General features: G+C 39.1%; 1 protein-coding gene across 5 annotated transcripts; it reads left to right on the top strand.

The window, feature by feature from the left end:
- Positions 1-7990: 7990 nt before the first annotated feature.
- Positions 7991-18783, top strand: LOC113655753 (kelch-like protein 12). Of its 5 annotated transcripts, none has more exons than XM_047822888.1 (5): positions 7991-8173; positions 12300-12306; positions 12492-12617; positions 15209-15426; positions 17441-17615. In XM_047822888.1, the coding sequence occupies exons 1-5, from the start codon at positions 7991-7993 to the stop codon at positions 17534-17536; spliced, it is 630 nt and encodes a 209-aa protein (XP_047678844.1). In that variant the 3' UTR covers positions 17537-17615. The 5 variants fall into 5 exon arrangements, 1 of the variants encoding a protein (XP_047678844.1); XR_007144781.1 differs by lacking the exons at positions 7991-8173; positions 17441-17615 and adding exons at positions 13236-13298; positions 16770-16977; positions 18376-18783 and having other exon boundaries at positions 11940-12617; XR_007144780.1 differs by lacking the exons at positions 7991-8173; positions 12300-12306; positions 12492-12617; positions 17441-17615 and adding exons at positions 12711-13001; positions 13236-13298; positions 16770-16977; positions 18376-18783.
- Positions 18784-19476: the final 693 nt, after the last annotated feature.

Here is a 19476-nt window from a genome sequence, read left to right on the forward strand (position 1 = left end):
ATTTGGCGTCAACAACATGAAGGTGGTGGTGTAATTGTGTGGGGGATATTTTCTTGGCACACTTTGGGCCCATTAGTACCAATTGAGCATCGTGCCAACGAAACAGCCTACCTGAGTATTGTTGCTGACCATGTCCATCCCTTTATGACCACAGTGTACCCCATCTTCTGATGGCTACTTCCAGCAGGATAACACGCCATGTCCTAAAGCGTGAATCATCTCAGACTGGTTTCTTGAGCATGACAATGAGTTCACTGTACTCAAATGGCCTCCACAGTTACCAGATCTCAGTCCAATAGAGCACCTTTGGGATATGGTGGAACGGGAGATTCGTATCATGGATGTGCAGCCGACAAATCTGCAGCAACTGCGTGATGCTATCATGTCAATATGGACCAAAATCTCGAAGGAATGTTTCCAGTACCTTGTTGAATCGATGATACGAAGGATTAAGGCAGTTCCGAAGGCAAAAGGGGGTCCACCCCGGTACTAGTAAGGTGTACCTAATAAAGTGGCCGGTGAGTGTATATAAAATGTTATTTACTAGTACTGATGAAGCAAGCCTCTTGTATAAAGATGGTATTGTCAGGTACCAAGTCATCCTGGCACTGAATAGCCCCATTTTGTTAAAAGTTTGCTTTAGCGGACTGCACGAGTTCCAACCACGTTAAAATGAATGAACAATCATTTTTCTCTTAACCATAGGATTGAATGGTTGAATAATGAAACAGTATGTATGAAGATAACACAAAGATTAATTGTGTTTGCTACTATACTGAGATCTGCCCCTTTGGGCAGCACATACACATTCTCTAGAACCTGGGTCACCAATGTGGTGCACGCAGGCACCTGGTCGCCCGCAAGGAGCACTTATGGTGCCCACGAGGCATGTTCTAAAAATAGCACTGATCAAGATAAAGCTCCGTCCAAAAACAATTTTCTTGCTTTAGTTTTTGAATAAAAAACGCTACTGACGATATTTAATTTAATTTTATTTAGTTTAAAAAAAAATTAAAACAAAAATGTTTTATGTATATAACCAGAGCCGATCCTGACCTCCCTGGGGCCCTAAGCAAAATTCTGCTAAGGGGCCTCCTACCTGACCCATGAGCCATGTAAACCATTTGCCATACATTCACACTTGACAGCATCTTGTCTACTAACAAACTTGAGCATAGCACCTGTAAGTTATAGATAACTGCTATTATTCATTTTATAAGCTGCATTAGGCCCCACTTAAACTGCCACCCTCAAATTCCTCTTTATCCATTTTCAAATATAAAATACTATTTATATGACTTGGCTCTTGCAATATTCAACTAGTGAATATACAATAGCAGATATAAGAATGTTTTTACTAGTGTAAAATGTAATTCCTGATATCAAAAATATGGTTACTACTAGAAATCACACTCTTAATATTTACATTTTAAATATTGAAAACTGAATTCTTGATATCAAAAATCCATATCATGTGAATGTATAAAAGCTAAAAATGCTTGCCATACCGTATCACTGTGTTTTATAGTATGCATGAGAGCAATACTTGATCCCTGATAGTTATTATTTACTGAGGGATGTGCATTCATATTGACCTGGCATTATGCCCATTCCAATGTAAATTCAATGGTTTTCATATTGCATTAACGTTGTTGTAACCTTGATTGAGAGACTATAAACATTGTCATTTAGATGTGCTATCACCTAACCTTTTGTACTGGTCCCCACACAGATGTTGCTGCTGAAAAAGTGCGCGTCATTTCATATGCGATTGCACACGCATATGAACGCATGTTCACGCGCGGTGCGGTTATCGAGCTGCTGTTTATAAACGCCGTTGCCCTTGGGTGTTTATCCACGTGAATGTTCACGCTAAAAATTGTTGTGTGACAGACAGGCCAAGAGATCCTCTGCACAGCTAATTTAGCTAGTCAGGTAGAGACTAGAGACAGAAGCACATCAACTTAACTTTACTGTTATTTGCTCTTGCTGACATCAAACTTGAAGAGAAAACAAGTTGATTGCTTTTAGTTGATTGATTGTACCTGAATGCTGTTCTCGCATTTCACTCTCATTTTGTTTCTTTTTTTCTCTTTTCATAGCCAGATGGATAGCTCTGCTTTATATTGTCATCTACACAGTAAACATTAACACGCACTGTAAAATGAGTCAGGGGGAGGTGGGTCCTTGCGTAATTTGAGTAGTGAGTATAATGGGCCGATCGGCTCTGTTTATAACGAACTCTGGCCTTTTCTGAAGTCAAATGTCAATATTGCGTGCACGTCACATCCAGCTCCTGACACAAGGAAGCGGTGCAGCAACGATGAGGAGTTGTGATTTACCCCCAAAAACATGGGAGAAAAGCGACAGAAAACATACCATTTTCAGTGTTTGGGAGGAAGAGTTCTTTTTACGTCAGTCAAAGAAAAGTGTGTGTGTGTCTCATTTGCGGGACAACTGTTGCAACGGCAAAGCAGCACAATGTGGCAAGACACTTCAGTACGTATCAGGAAAGTTTCAATGCTAACTACCCACCCGGCAGTGCAATAAGGACAGAAAAAGCCCGTGGGTTGAAGGCAGCTTTGGTCAAACAACAGTGTTTTTTGACTAGGACACTAAAAAAAAATCACAAAAAGCAACTGAAGCTTCGTTTAGAGCTGCAAATTTTTTGATAAAGAACAAGAAAGCCTTTTCGGATGGGGAGGTTTTTAAAGAAGCTATGATGATTGTTGCAAACACAGTCAACATGGATGCTGGACAGGTAGAGATAGAAATCCAAACGTTGCAAAATGACCTCAAACTTTTGGTGCCTTGTGGAGTATGCACAGCAGCTATGAAAGTTGCCTGCCTTTTTGGTTCATCTTATCTCTGAGAATCAGCCTTTTGTACCATGACCTTTATCAAGAACAAACACAGAACACGCCTTACTGATGCACATTTACAAGACTCACTCAGACTTGCAGTGTCAAATTATTCACCAGATTACAGTACACCCCATTCCTTAATTCTGTGGAACGCTATGATCCACACACTGGCTACTGGACCAGTGTGACTCCCATGGCCAGCAAATGTTCAGGTTAGCTTCTAGTTCTGACATTTTATTTGCTTCATTATAGAAAATGTTTTTCATTTTTGTATTACTTTTTTGTTTTGTGTTGCAGGGGCAGGGGTGGCTCTGCTAAATGACCACATTTACGTAGTGTTTGATGGCACTGATCATCGGTCTTCTGTAGAGGTTTATAATACCCAAACATACTATTGGACTACTGTGGCCCCAATGACTAATCCACGCTGCTATGTTGGAGCCACCGTCCCCTAAGGACGTTCTCTGCATGGGGTAACGCAGTTTCAGCTAACGTTAGTATTATGTAGCAATGCCAGGGAAATGCAGATTTAAAAATGTATGGCTTCATGATGAAAAGTATGAGGGGTGGCTGGAGAAAGCTCAGGACCCGGGACATGCTAAATGTACACTGTGTCATAAAACGTTTCACATTTCGAACATGGGAGAGGCAGCGCTGTCTAGCCACGCTAAAGGTGCAAAGCACCAGTCTGCAGCTGCGTGCTTGACAGCTCCCAACCCCATCGCTGGCTTTTTCACCCGTGCGACTGACGTGACACTCGCTCCCAGCTGCTGTGCTTCCATCTCATCCACTGTAAAACAAGGGACCATTTTGAGTGCTGTATCCAGAAGCTAAACCCTAACTGCAGAGTTACTGTGGGCGCTAAAGGTGGCTAATTCGCACTATTCTGAAGACACATGTTCCCGGACAGCAAGATAGCGGCCAGCTTTGCATGCGACAAACGCAAGTGCTCATATTTATGCACTTTTGAACTGGCTCCTTATTTTATGAAAAGCAAAGCGTCTATGTTATGGTCTTTGATGAAAGCCTGAAATCACTATTTACAAGTCATCAAGTCATCGCTGAAAAAATGAATAACTTGCGCTCAGAGATCGGAATCAAGAATCTTGTCCAGATCACAATGGACGGACCGAACGTCAACTGGAAAAGTACTCCAGAAACAAGTTCAGAAAGATGCGGGAAAGTCCATAATTAACATTGTTTCATGGGTTGCACATACTGCACAATGCGTTCAGAGATGGATGTAAATCCACCGGATGAGAAGTTGATCTAATCCATTACGAAGCGGTTCTCAGAGTTAAATCTATTATGTTATGAAACTTTGTTACTGTGCAAGCGTTATTTAACTAAATGGTTATTTAATAAATGGTTCCCTTCTCAGAAGTATCGATTGTTACGATCCTGTACTAGACAGTTGGGAGGTAGTGACCTCCATGGCTATGCAACGCTGTGATGCAGGGGTTTGTGTGCTCAAAGAGAAATAAGCATATGGCTGCCAGAAGCAAAATGGGCAAAGACTCAATGGGATTGGTTTTTGGAATATAGATTGGCAACTGATGCCTATAACTGGTCTAATAAGTTGCCATGACTTGCAATGCCAAGTTGCCATTGTAATTAGCATGGAAGAGGATGCAACCTGGAAACTCAGATCACGTTAACACTTGTTTCGTTATTACTGCATAATTTTAACTTCAGACCTACTTGTGTTGCCATGTTAGTGATAGGCACACACTGTTGTCTGCCAAAATGTCTGTACTCTCCATCCATTACCCTGTGATTTTGTGGTGTCTGAGGTTGTGAGGTTCATATGGATGAAGTTAAAAAGTGCAATATTTTAAACTACTGATGTGTTAAAGACATTAATGTGTGCTTCAGTGGCTCCTGCTTTTATACCTTATTGCCCTTATTTGTGGGCAAATATTTCAACACATCACATCACAATTCAGATAGCTTTAGCTAAGGCTAAGCTGATGTCCAGCAGATACAGGACCTGCTGTGTCCTTAACCGGACTACATCCAGTCTGCACTGGTTAACTGCTAAATCGTAACTAGTAAACGTCTGATAATTGTGTCATTTGCGCCATGGAAATCCCAAGGCCTTTATACAGTACAGACCAAAAGTTTGGACACACCTTCCAAAAGTTTGGACACACCACTTTTTCAACAGAACAATGACCCCAAACACACCTCCAGGCTGTGTAAGGGCTATTTGACCATGAAGGAGAGTGATGGGGTGCTGCACCAGATGACCTGGCCTCCACAGTCACCGGACCTGAACCCAATCGAGATGGTTTGGGGTGAGCTGGACCACAGAGTGAAGGCAAAAGGGCCAACAGGTGCTAAGCATCTCTGGGAACTCCTTCAAGACTGTTGGAAGACCATTTCAGGTGACTACCTCTTGAAGCTCATCAAGAGAATGCCAAGAGTGTGCAAAGCAGTAATCAAAGCAAAAGGTGGTGTAGCGTCTGGTACAGGTCATTTTAGATTTCATGTCCCAGGCACCCTAAATTTCAACATCTACTCTTCAATCAACCTATGAGCAACCCAGTTTTACACACACACACAACTGGCTTCTGAATGACTGGAGCCTACAAAAAGACCAGATAACCCCATGCGGCTTCTCTGATTGAACTCATAGGGGCCCTCAACCAGAACACACACACACACACAAACACACACACACAACACAATGAGACATTCCTTTTACTAATAAAACCCGAAGATAAGATACTCTAAGGTTCTCATTTTTATAACCCTTTTGTAATGGTTTCTTCTTTTAAGGAAGGCTTGCCTGACTTAAAATTATTTGCTCCTTACTTTCCTGACAAGGGTGTATTTTATTCATGTGTCAGAAATGAACTTCCCTAATGAAAGTGCATTTTGTTTTGTGTTTCAATTTTCTTTGTTTTGTTTCTTTGCCTTTATCAGAACACAATATCGTATTAACATCAGTTACCCTTCGATTACTGATCTGTGTACGTAATGTACCGCTGCCGTTATACCGTCATTACCCTTCATGTTTAGTATTCAAATGACCACAAAATTATTGGTTACTCATTTTTCAAACAATGGTGTATTTTAATTGAGCACGAAAGGCGCAAATACCGTCTTAATACACCTTGGATTAAAAAGTCATCTAAAAGTTTGATAGCTAAACCATGCCCACAGACACCTGAAACAAAGGGAGTTTTTCCCTCCAAAATCTAAGGCCATAGCATTGGCCATTTCCCCAAAGATGGGTGGAGTTCGTGACCTTTAAATTGTCACAAACACCACCAATCCGTGGTCAGACTTTCGGAACAACTTGGAGACGACTCCATCTTCCTTCAAAGAAGTTCCAGCAAGCTTCACTTCCAAGAACGACAACTATTCTGATCTTCAGGAGAACTTGGAAGAACGTCTGACCCCACCCTAACTGACCTTTCAGAGATTTCTCTGTTGCATCCGGACTCTCGTGCAGTAAGCCAATGCAAGTAACCGTTTCCTTTACCAACCAATTTAGATGCGTATTTTTAAGTAGGAATCTTTCATTGAATCATAAGGTGAATTTAAGTTTCTGTGACTATTTCCCAGTTAGGGTGTGATTAATTTTGAAGTCTAAGCTTGCCATTCCTTTCCTTCCTTTCTCTAATTTCTTCTTTCCAGTCTCTTCCTCCCTTTCCCCAATTTTAATTTCTTTTGTTTTATTTTATTTTCATCTTCGTTTTCCCTATTTCTTTTGTTTGTTTGTGTAGTTAGTTTTATGTTGTGTTTTTCTCATTCATTAAATGCCATATTTTTGTGCCAAATAAGTGATTGTCTCTGAGTATCGCTCACAAATTAAGGTACCTGCAGCATCTGGTCTGAACTATATGCTCTATTAAGTTAATTTAATTTAAATTATGGTATACAGTAAAAGGAAAGCGAATCTTTCTTGGCCGGGAAGATACCACCTTCATAGAATTAATAAAGGTTACACGGACTGTTTGCCAGACGAACAGACCAAATAAGTGTAACGTTAATTCCATTATCGTTAATTTCAACTTAGGTTATAACGTGTTATAATTACTCATAAATATTTACCTTGCTTCACGAGCCAAAATCGCTACAGAACCTAGAATATGACATCTTTTTAGTTGTTTCACACTTTTTTGTTATGTACGTATATAATTCCACGTGTTAATTCATAGTTTTGATGCCTTCAGTGTGAATCTACAATTTTCATAGTCATGAAAATAAAGAAAAATTTGAATGAGTAGGTGTGTCCACACCTTTGGTCTGTACTGTATAATAACACCTAATATTAATGTCATGAGCTTGATATAAAACAGTATACCGTTAAATAAAGTATTCTGAGTAACCAGCTAGCTATTTAAGTTCGAACACGACTTAGTGAACATTCAGTCTAGACAGACAGCTTATTATTTGTCTTTGTTTATTTTATGTATTGCTAATTTGTTATGTTTTAACTATTTTGTCAGGAAAGTAATTAAAGGTTTAATATAAATTGAAAACTACATTTAGGCATTTATATCAGTGACTGTGTTGGTAATTATTATACTATCAATGGTGTAATTTTCTGGGATGCCCTGTTTTATTATTTTTATTTATCTATTAGGGACCAGAAAGATGAGGTCCACTCAAGGATGAACAGAAATGTACTTTATTATTTGTTCATGAGACCTTTCAGACACTGTGTATGTGATTATACTTCTGGGTTTATAATTCTAGAGGGTGTTAATAATAATTCTGGCAGCTGAGTTCCAGGACTTCTTGTGGTTAATGTGTGTCAGAAGTTTGTGTAAGTCACTATCGATTTCCTCCCATCTCATGAAACAGAGCAGTAGGTGAATTGGCTATGATAAACTGTGCCTGGGTGTGAATGTGTGTATGCATAAACATCCAAGGTGTATACCTGCCTCGTACCCAGCATTTCCGTGATGGGTTTCTTGATCAGTATCAGATTGGATCGGATTGAATTGGACACATTTCCATTCCAATCCATTCCATCTTACATTGAGCTGTATTCAGAATGCATGCGAGAAAGAATTGACATTTTTCACTGAACTCTTTTATTTTATGGTCACAGATTCAAAACATACTTCACCATCCTCCACTGCCTGTGGAAGTGTCCATCGCTTGTTGTCATGGCGCCCAAGGACATCATGACCAATTCACACGCCAAGTCCATCCTGAATGCCATGAACGCCTTGAGGAAGAGCAACAATTTGTGTGACATCACCCTGAGAGTGGAGAACACAGACTTTCCTGCCCACCACATTGCACTGGCAGCCTGTAGTGATTATTTCCATGCCATGTTCACTAGTGAGGTAAGCACAAAGGATAGAAAAATCTGACCCTACTTTGTAGTTAAGAACTGGTCGGAAATGACTAGTGTTTTCTATTTAAGGCAATACAAATCTTCATACCTGTGTCACCTCTGCTAACCACTAGGGGTGGTGAGAATCACCTGAATGCTAGTTGTACTCATGGGCTTGCATGCTGAAACCTTGGAGCTGAATCATAGTGATAGATAGTATTTACACTGTATTTGCAAACATCTATCTTTTTTCTTTTTACCTCTTTATGTACACACTAAAGAGTTGTCTGCTTGGCAGCTTTTGAATATAGTCAGATAATATGTCATCCATAGAAAATCATAGACCACACCCATCTCCTTTTTATAGTATTTACTGGTGTTCCTGTGGAAACCTACAGTAAGCTGTAAGATTCAAAACACTGATGCTTTTCAAGAAAGCCAAAAAATGACCAGCTCCCTCTTAGCTTAATCACTCCTCGCACCGCACCTTGCACCCTCAGAGCTACCAGCACTGCTTGACTTGTTCCACCATCTCTCAGGATAAAAGGTAAGTATACAGCAAGACTCTTTTCTGTTCTGGCAACAAGGTGGTGGACTAAACTTCCCCTAGATGTTTGAACCGCTGAGTCACTGGCTATCTTCAAACTACGGGTGAAGACCTTCCTCTTCCTGAAAACTAGCACTTTTCCCTTGTTTGTTATGTTTAAAAAAACCTGAACAGAGTTTTAGGTTGGTGGTATCCTAAATCTGTAACCTAGTGAACCAGTGTTAATGTGTTCATCTATAGAGACTTAAAAGCACTTTTGTACGTCGCTCTGGAAAAGGGCTTCTGTCAAATGCCGTAAATGTAAATACAGAAGATACAGCTTGCTAGCTGTAAATGCACATGCCAAGAAACATCTGATAGGCAGAAATAAACCAAGATAGAACCTAACTAGCATAACTAAGTAGTGTGCTTATCAAAGAATAGGAAACCAGTTTGCTCTGGTTTAACATAAACACATAAGACATATGCATTTTATGTCACTATTAACAATAGGAAAAACAAATATCCTGCTACTGCACAAATTATGCCTGGACTAACATATTTTTTCTATAAATTTTGTTCCTTTTTTTAAAATGTCTCCTGACTTGAACATTTTCAGACTTAATTTGCTCACAGTAAGTCTTTATTGCTGAAGTAATTTGAGTAATGTTGTAAACATGTTGACAAAGATTACAGCAGGACCACATTTTCCTAAACATTAAATACAGTCACAAGAAATACAGTAAAATTGGGAATACAGAATATAAATGATATATAACCCTATAAATCGTATAATTCTGTTTAATTTGGATACGATTCTGTACATGAAACATGCTGCTAATACGGCAAAAATGCAACTACAAATGTGCTTTTAGTGTTTAACAAATGACATGCAAAGTGCATGGTGGAAATTGTGTGGACTTTTCTCAGCAAGAAAGGCATTAAAGATCAAGAGAAAGATGTTTGTGGTTCTGGGCAATATAAATTAATGTAGCCTGTAGAAAAGATGTTAAAGCTCAGTCATGGTGCATAACTACCTTACATACTTTGTTTAGTTGACCCACTTTTCTGTAACTTGCTGTTTATTTGAAAACAATACAGACAGGGTTTATGAGTTGTACATGAGGTTTATGTGTATTAGTAGTAGGGAAGGGCTTTCCTTAAAGGTGGACCTTCTTAGAAAAATCCTTTCATCTAAAATTTATTTCCCAAAAAACTATCCACTATAACCTGTTTTCAGTGTAATAGATGACACAAATATTTAAAAAAAAAATTAAAGGTTTTATTTTCATGACATGAGCAGTGATGTACTCGGCTTTGAAATGCATGTTTGGAATAGCATGACACGCTGTGTGAATGTAATGCAGACGTTTGTGTGTGTGTGTGTGTGTGTGTGTGTGTGTGTGTGTGTGTGTGTGTGTGTGTGTGTGTGTGTGTGTGTGTGTGTGTGTCTGCATGTGTGTGTGTGTGTCTGCATGCGTGTGTGTGTGAGTGTAATCTAAGTGTGACAGCTTGGTCTGGAGTTTGTCGTTCCACTTATTCCCCTGAGATTTGCTAATGATTATAATGTTTAATGTATTAATGAACAACATTTTAACAGTTTATTGTTAGATTTTATGTTGTGAAACGAGCCAAGATACAAGTTCGCTTAGGGTTGCCACCTTCAATACAGAAAAAAAGGGACGCCTGCCGCAGCGGGGGCCACACCCCTTGGGGCCACGATGACCACAGACCCACTTAAAAAGCGTGAGGATACGTAACAATATCGTTTTGTGACAGAACTGTCATTCATAAATTCACCCCGTCTGTGTTGCGAACACAAACTGTGGTTGCGATTGCGAATCACTAACGTTTTTGGATTATTGGGGCTTCCGTGGCCTGTGACCTGATCTGACCTGACGTCACCTACCAAGGAGGAAAATCAGTTGCTTGGCGGTGTTTTTTGGCGCAAATTTGAAATTAACTAACTAATGTAAAAGAAGATATGAAACGAAAGCAGGCTCAAACTACACTCTTTGTGTATTCGGAAGCCTGCGCCTAAAGCTACTGCAGCTTCAGGTGACATTTCACCCACAACCCAAGTACAAATGTATTTGGAAAGCTTTGTTACCAGTTCATTCAGTTCATAATATTCTGCAATGAAAGAGTGTTGGTGATACAACTGAACAAGTGTTTATTGTTCACTCTTAAATGTACATTGAAAATTGACAGCTGATAAAACCTGTGCTCCAGGTCCCATATTCATATAACATTTAAGGCTAAATGTAGCTCTTAAAGGTATAGATCACCCAAAAATGAAAATTGTGTTATTTCCTCACCCTCAATTTGTTCCAAAACTGTATGAGTTTCTTTCTTCTGTTTAACACAAAAGATGATATTTTGAAAAATGTTGGTAATCAGACAGTTGGCAGCACCCATTGACTTTCATAGTCTATATTTTTTCCTACTGTGAAAGTCAAAGGGTGCTGCCAACTGTCTGATTACATTAAGCCTTAAATGTTATATGAATATGGGACCTGGAGCACAGGTTTTATCAGCTGACTGTCTTTTGTTGCTTACAATAAATTGGAATTGTTGATAACACATAAACAGTCTTTAATAATGCTCTAAATTACATGTAGATGAATATTTTATGCATTAGTGAGTGTGGTGGTGCCTATGGGTTGTCGCTCTAGTATGGGTGCGTATGATGCTGGGAGGTGGGAAAAAATCACAGTATACTCACTACAAAAAACTAGAGTACACCACTGATACCAATGGACATTATAATAAGATATCTGCTATTGAAATCAGTGTGAACAGATGCACTCAGTTTCTCACTATCACAACTTAATGGTCATATTTCATACACAGCTATGACAATAATAAATATACGCCAACAAAGTGTGACTGAGAACACAAAAAATAAGCTTTTGGAGGAACTTGTGAGATGTGAACCATATTTTATTAACTTATTATTAAGTTAACAGATCCATAACTTAGTAATTATAACTTGCAAAAGATCTTCCATTAACATCATGAACATAATAACATCAGTGGATGTATATCAGTGTATCAGATGCCATCGTTTCATATGGATTTTCGGTCACTCTGACTCTGTCAAAAGAACCGGCGAGGCGGCGTCCCGCCCTCCTCTGACTCTGATTGGCCGTGATTCACGGCCGTAACCCTAAATCAAACGAATCAAACCAACGATGGCAACGAATATTACCCAATCAGGGGCAGAATAGGACGCGTCTCCACACAATGCGTTTGGGGTGATTTGCATGTATAATGTGGACCTATGTAAAATACGGGACAAATCGCGTCCCGTATTGATTTGATACGGGACGATTCCGTATTTCACGGGACGGATGGCAACCCTAAGTTCGCTCCTGTTCTCACTCCATATATATCCTGTTGTCATGTTATGTCCATGATAAACAGTCATCTCCTCATTAGACTCTCTTTCTCTGTCTTACTTTCTTTTTCTTGAAAAACGCAGCCTATCATTTTAACATTTACGGCATTGACAGACGTCCTTATCCAGAGTGATATAACTAATTTTTCTAATTTATAAAAGTAACTAGTTGAGGGTTAAGGACCTTGCTCAAGTCCCCAGGAGTGTCAGCTTGGTGGTCCTGGGATTTGAGCTCACACCTTCAGAGCAGCAGTCCCACATCTTAACCATTGTTATATGCCATTGTACAAAAATGGTTCACATTTTCCAACATAGATTGGAAAGTTCATCTCAGCTATATAAGTATCTAAAGTACTGAATTTAAACAATTGTCCTCTGTCTTTTTTTCTGTCTAACTGGCAGAGAAGGGGAAGTCCTTTGTGGATATTCAGGGTCTCACAGCCTCCACCATGGAGATCCTGTTGGACTTTGTTTACACAGGGAATGTACAGGAGCTGCTTCCCGCTGCCTGCCTGCTCCAACTCAAAGGTAAACACTCACAAAATGGCTTCCTGAGGTCATGTGACAGAACATCACCCACCACACATAGTTTTGGTTATGCTGCTGGTTCTTATACCTGTCAGTACAAGATGTCTCAGAACTCTAAAAACCACATTAGGCAGAACCTATGATTGCTTATCCTAGCCTAAAATATGTAGAATTATATAAAACATTTATAGCTATCTAAACAAGAGTGAGGGAAATGTCAACATTAGGCATGAGATATACTGTATGTAACGGGATAAATATTATAGAGGCTTCTTTAAGTAAATCCTGCTGTAATTTGATCGCGCTTCCTATTGGCCGTGCCAGTGGCGCTATAGCGGGCTGAGTTCGAACAATCTGCAGCAGAGCTAGAGAGAACTGCAGTTGGTGAGTCCTTTCTGTTGCAGCACCGTGTTAAAAGTTAAACATATGGGTTTCATGTCGAATGTTAGACGATGCATGTAAGGGATTGCACACAGTGGATACTAATTGATTTTTAGAGTGTTTTCTGTTCATATTTCTGGGAATTTTGATAGTCTTATTTCTGTTTGCATAAATGCAATAATCTTTAATTGTGCGCCATTTCCCATCTCTAATCACGTGAAATGTTTTCTCAAATAGATGGAGCTGTATTCTAACTCAAAATGACTCACTTTTCTCTCCTTTCCACTGCTCTGTGTGCAGGTAATTGTTTGTCATATAGCATTTACTATGTTTTGCAAATGTTTATCGCAATCTGTATTATGCTGTTTTACTTAATGATTTCCATTAATTTTATTCGATGATATTCACATTCTTAATTGATGTTAAACTTATTATACGATCACAAAATATTAAATTCAAGCAAAGTCATGTTGTATTGCTAAAGTTTCTATAATTTCCCGGATAAATTACAGTTCAGGATTTTTTTTTTTAAATTTGTTTGCTGTATTGTTAAATACAACATAATGTGAGTAAATTGTTTATTGTTATATTGAGAGCAGCAGAGCTAGAGAGAACTACTGTGGATGGAGCTGTATTCTAACTCAAAATGACTCACTATTCTCTGTGTGCAGAAAATAAATTCTAATATCATCCACATTCTGAGTGTGTGTTAGACAAAAGGTCACATACAGATAGGTTAATCCCCCCCCCCCCACATGACTGAAACATCATGTAGTTTGTACTGTCACCCTGCCTTTTTATTTATTTATTTATTTTATTAGTATCTGGGCATGGGTTAAAAGTAGAACTGACAGTTGTTATATACATTCAAATCTATACTGGACTACTACCTTGTGTAAAGGTTGTTTGAAACCTTTCTCTGTTTTATTCAAGTGTGTTTCTTTTTCCCATTCTCACCATAAATCTCAAAGTATATCTCACAGCCATTCTTTATGCACTAAATTCATAGTAATAGTTGGGGCAGTCGTGGCCTAATGGGTAGAGTCTGACTCATAACCCAAAGGTTGTTGGTTCAAGTCTCGGGCCGGCCACGACTGAGGTGACCTTGAGCAAGTTTGCACTTTGGATGGGTTAAATGCAGAGAACAAATTCTGAGTATGGGTCACCTAACTTAGCCATATGTCACTTCACTTCAGCTCAGTGCATACACTCAGACAGATGCATAGCAGAAGATTTTAGCAAGACTTCTTGCATGAAAAAAGCATTCTTCCAGGAAAAGCATCTTGTATGCACAACATGCCAAACCTTGCGGCAGATGAGCTACAAAAGCATCAGTCCACATCCAGGTTTCCGCCAGGCTACAGTTGGCACAGGCTAATTGAAACTGGACAGTTGAAGATTGGGGAAATAAAAACAGCTCAGTGAGCTTATATTTGATGTTTAATACTGTATATGCAGTGACTAAATTGTGTATTAATCTAAACTCGGATCTTAAGGGGAAAATGGCAGCCATATGGTGCTCAGCTGCTAGCTGGAGGTGATCTGTTTTCACAGAGCTCTTAGTTCAGAAGCACAGTGGGCTCTGCATGATGGAGATGAGCACAAGTCTGTAATTTTGAGCAAACAACAGGAAATGATCCACTGCAAGCTATCGTTACTGTTTAACCGCTCTCCATTTGCAAGTAGAAATTGTGAAATGTTTGCCGTACACATGGAATTATGTTAGTTCAGTGCAGGTTAGGTGGTACACAGTCTCACTTTGAACATCATAGGAAATGCATATGGCATTTTATTTAGGGATTATATTATATATAATAAAGATATTTATATTCTTATAGTAAAATTTAATGGTTGCTACAAGCACAAAGAATCAGCGATTAGTTATTTGCATTTGGTAAGTTTAAGCGCATGTGGCAGCTTACTTGGGTAAATTGTGCACACAGTGAATGATGCATTTGTTTAAATTGTTATACTGTCAGCCTGGGAACATAATGTGGGCTCTGATTTTCCTTGGGTTTCCTTGCCATGTCTAGAATAGGGTTTTTGGGCCTATTAGTAAACCCTTGTATAAAAAAAAAAGTCTATCCAAGAATAAAGCATATTTTTTCTTTCTTGTTCACCTTTTCTTGTTGTTTTTTGTTTGTTTGTTTGTTTTCTCCTTTGTTTTTTCCTTTGTCTTAAAAAAATATTATTTTTTCTTTCTCCTCCAGGTGTGAAGAGGGCTTGCTGTGATTTTCTCAACAGTCAGCTTGACCCATGCAACTGTCTGGGCATCCGAGATTTTGCAGACACACATAACTGCGTTGATCTGATACAAGCAGCAGATCTTTTTTCCCAGAAGCTCTTTTCTGAGGTGGTGCAAAATGAAGAGTTCATGCTCCTCAGTCAGAGTGAAGTGGAAAAGCTCGTCAAATGTGATGAAATTCAGGTAGACCATACACAGTGTGAGCATGGATATTTCAAAAAGCTTTGCAGTCCATACGTACAAATGGTGTAGTAATGTTAATCATATATGAGAAGACTTTACCATTGGATTACCAATGACACGTATTGCTGATCCGTTACCAACTCATGAATACAACCACTGCACTGTTTAAAAACAGCACATCGTTTGTTAAACCTTTGTTGTTGCTTGTGTTGTTGGGGGAAATAAAAACCCTTCCTGCTTACTGGCCCTTTGTTAAATTTATATAAATGCATATCCAAGTACAGACTTCAGTACAGCAGATCCAAGAATGCCCCTTTTCCACCAAGGCAGTTCGAGTGCTGGTTCGGAGCCAGAGCCTAATTTAGAACCAGCTCTTTCTGTTTCGACCGCCAAAGCACCGGCTCCGAACCAGGAAAAGTGGTTCTTAAGTAGCACCAAAACGTTGCTGATCTAGACTTAAGAACCGCTTGGGGCGGGAGCTGTGGGCGGGGCTACTGTTAGCGCATTTGATAACGTACCTTAAGTATACTAATGTTTAATACACTTTTACTTTACCGCAATATGATACATTATCAGCACACATGATAATGTGTAGGTAGCTACATGCTAAGGCTAAATTTTTTTCTGTGTTAATGATAAAATAACGTTATGTACTTTATCGATTACAAACTCCGTTTATACATATTACATGGAGCTGCACGTACACGTTTTATTCGCCGCGTTTGGATGCCAATGTAGGTTCGCAAAGCCATGGGCATTAACAGCAAGCAACATCCGCCATTGTTGTTGTGTTTGCAGCTGCTGCGCTAACGTTGCTGGGACACGTGACACATATACAGTGACGTCACACTCGGCGCTGTGATGGCTCTCTAGCCGGTGGAAAGGCAAACCGGTTCTTAGAAGGTTCGCCAGTGGAACCAACTTTGAACCAGCACCAGTTCTTGCGCTAGCTCTGAACCAGCACCCGGTTCTTTCCGGTGGAAAAGAGGCAGAAGAGGCTTCAGCTTTCAGTCATGGAATCATGGTGAATACCTGTGTTTGGGGATAGTGGAATCGTTTGTACATCAGAAGTCTGGACATGACTGATGATGGCAAATTATAGAAATAGTTTGATGTATGAAGTGTTTGATGCATGAAATTTACATTGTAGTCGGTGATGTTCATGATCTATTTGACAACAGTTACTTAAGATGGTTGATTCATCATATGAGCTGGTATATTTTTGCTTCTTTACAAACCACACTTAAACACACTTGTATACCTTTCCTTGCTTTTCTTGTTCTTTTTTTTCTTCTGTGTTCTTTTTTAAAAAAACGTATTATTTTTTCTTTCACCTTCTTCAGGTGAGAAGAGGGCTTGCTGTGATTTTCTCAACAGTCAGCTAGACCCATCCAACTGTCTGGGCATCCGAGATTTTGCAGACACACAACTGCGTTGATCTGATGCAGGCAGCAGATCTTTTTTTTCCCAGAAGCTCTTTTCTGTAGTCGGTGTTGTTCATCATCTATTTGACAACAGTTACTTAAGATGGTTGAGACATCATATGAGCTGGTAAATTCTTGCTTCATTACAAACCACACTTACACACACACACGTAGCCTGTATAACACTGTGAGGTGGTCCACAAGTTTGAATCTGTCTGTGTAAAATTATATATATATATATATATATTCTGGCGTGAAATTCAAGTGTGGACCTGTTGTAAATAATATACTTTGTACATCCCTGTGTTCCTCAACCTGTTTTTCTTCTTTGTCTAGTATTCAGATTTGACTGATACTTTCTTTCTTCAAATACTGTTCTCCTCTCTGATAAAATGATAATTAGATAAGCTTTATAGTCTTTAACCTTACTAAAAATGTTTTATTTCATATCAACATTAACATGATGTATATTGGGTATCCTGAAAACATTAGACTTTGTGTGTGTGTGTGTGTGTGTGTGTGTGTGTGTGTGTGTGTGTGTGTGTGTGTGTGTGTGTGTGTGTATGTGTGTGTGTGTGTGTGTGTGTTAGGTGGACTCTGAGGAGCCACTGGACCAGTGTGACTCCCATGGCCAACAAACGTTCAGTTTAGCTTTTAGTTCTGACATTTTATTTGCTTCATTATAGAAAATGTTTTTCATTTTTGTATTACTTGTATTTTGTGTTGAATAGTTTGTTTTACATTGTTAACCCCCACCCACCCACCTCACACTTCGTTATTGTGCAAATGGACTGCACACTTGCTCTTTTTTGCTGCTCACCATTGCCTAACTTACCTGTGTGTGTGTGTGTGTGTGTGTGTGTGTGTGTTTATGTGTGTGTGTGTGTGTGTGTGTGTGTGTGTGTGTACCTGATTTCTGTTTATAGTAATAGCAATATATTGTTCATTGTACATATTCTTCTGTATATTTCTGTTTATACAGTAGTAATAGCCATCTGTATATTATGTTCATAATACACACATATCTGTAAATTACTGTTTATAGTATTAGCCATATATTTTGTTATAGCACATATCCTTCTGTAAATTTCAGTTAATAGTAATAGCCATCTGTTTTATGTTCATAGTACATACATATCTGTAAATTATTCCTATATTACCATTTTATTTAATTTATTTAACTCATGTAAACAATGTATATCCTGCACTTGCTGCTATTGCACTCTGGTTAGACCTAAACTGCATACTTGCATATGTTGTACTTGTACATGTGTAATGACAATAAGATTTAAACTTTATGCCCACCAGGCTCAATTTCTGAATGTGTAGGATTTAATACATAGTAGCGTTCTTGTAGATAAACACTGCAAATAATACAGCATGTAATGCATCTCCAACAATAAGGCTGACTACAGTTTAAATTGCAGGTTTTTATTAATGCACTCTTTGTAGTGTTATCATCTGTATAAGTCATAGCTAATTGACATAGACATGCTCTATATAATCTCTTTATATTTTCTTTCAGGGAAGATGGTTAAAATTGATGGGAAGATGGATGGAGCCAAATACAGGACCATTCTGGAAGAAAACCTGATGGAGTCTGCAAAAGACCTGAGACTGGGACGGAGATTGGTCTTCCAACAAGACAATGATCCAAAACATAAAGCAAAATCTACAATGGAATGGTTCAAAAATAAACATATCCAGGTGTTAGAATGGCCAAGTCAAAGTCCAGACCTAAATTCAATCGAGAATCTGTGGAAAGAACTGAAAACTGTTGATCACAAACGCTCTCCATCCAACCTCACTGAGCTCGAGCTGTTCTGCAAGGAGGAATGGGCAAAAATTTCAGTCTCTCCATGTGCAAAACTGATAGAGACATACCCCAAGCGACTTACAGCTGTAATCGCAGCAAAAGGTGGCGCTACAAAGTATTAACTTAAGGGGGCCGAATAATTTTGCACGCCCAATTTTTCAGTTTTTGATTTGTTAAAAAAGTTTGAAATATCCAATAAATTTTGTTCCACTTCATGATTGTGTCCCACTTGTTGTTGATTCTTCACAAAAAATTATGTTTGAAGCCTGAACTGTGGCAAAAGGTCGCAAAGTTCAAAGGGGCCGAATACTTTCACAAGGCACTGTACACGTGCTTGACCCGCGCTGTGTTTTTCCTGGCCAAAAGTACATTTCTAAGACTGCCATTCCTAAGCTGTATGTAATGTGCAAAGAATCTGTGTAGCAAGAAATATTATCAGCCAAGTACTTTGCAACAACCTCTGACCTGTGGTCAAGCTGTACTTCTGAGCCATACATTAGCTTGACCATTCACTTCATCAACAATGAATGGGGTTTGAAAACCAGATGCCTTAAGACTGCATATTTCCCCGAAGATCACACAGGAGAAGTGATAGCAGAAGGCTTGAAGGAGGCACTGTTGTCCTGGAGTCTGATTGAAGACAAAATGGTGTGCATCACCACAGACAGCGGGGCAAATGCAGTGAAGGCGACTTCACTGAACAACTGTACATGGCTGCAGTGTTTTGGCCATCGTTTGCATTCTGCCATTGGTGAGGAGCTTTGTCATTTTAATGCTCGTCATCAATGTTGGTTCCTATGGTGATTTTAT

This window comes from Tachysurus fulvidraco, chromosome 14, assembly GCF_022655615.1.
Source record: "Tachysurus fulvidraco isolate hzauxx_2018 chromosome 14, HZAU_PFXX_2.0, whole genome shotgun sequence".
Lineage (NCBI taxonomy): Eukaryota > Metazoa > Chordata > Actinopteri > Siluriformes > Bagridae > Tachysurus > Tachysurus fulvidraco.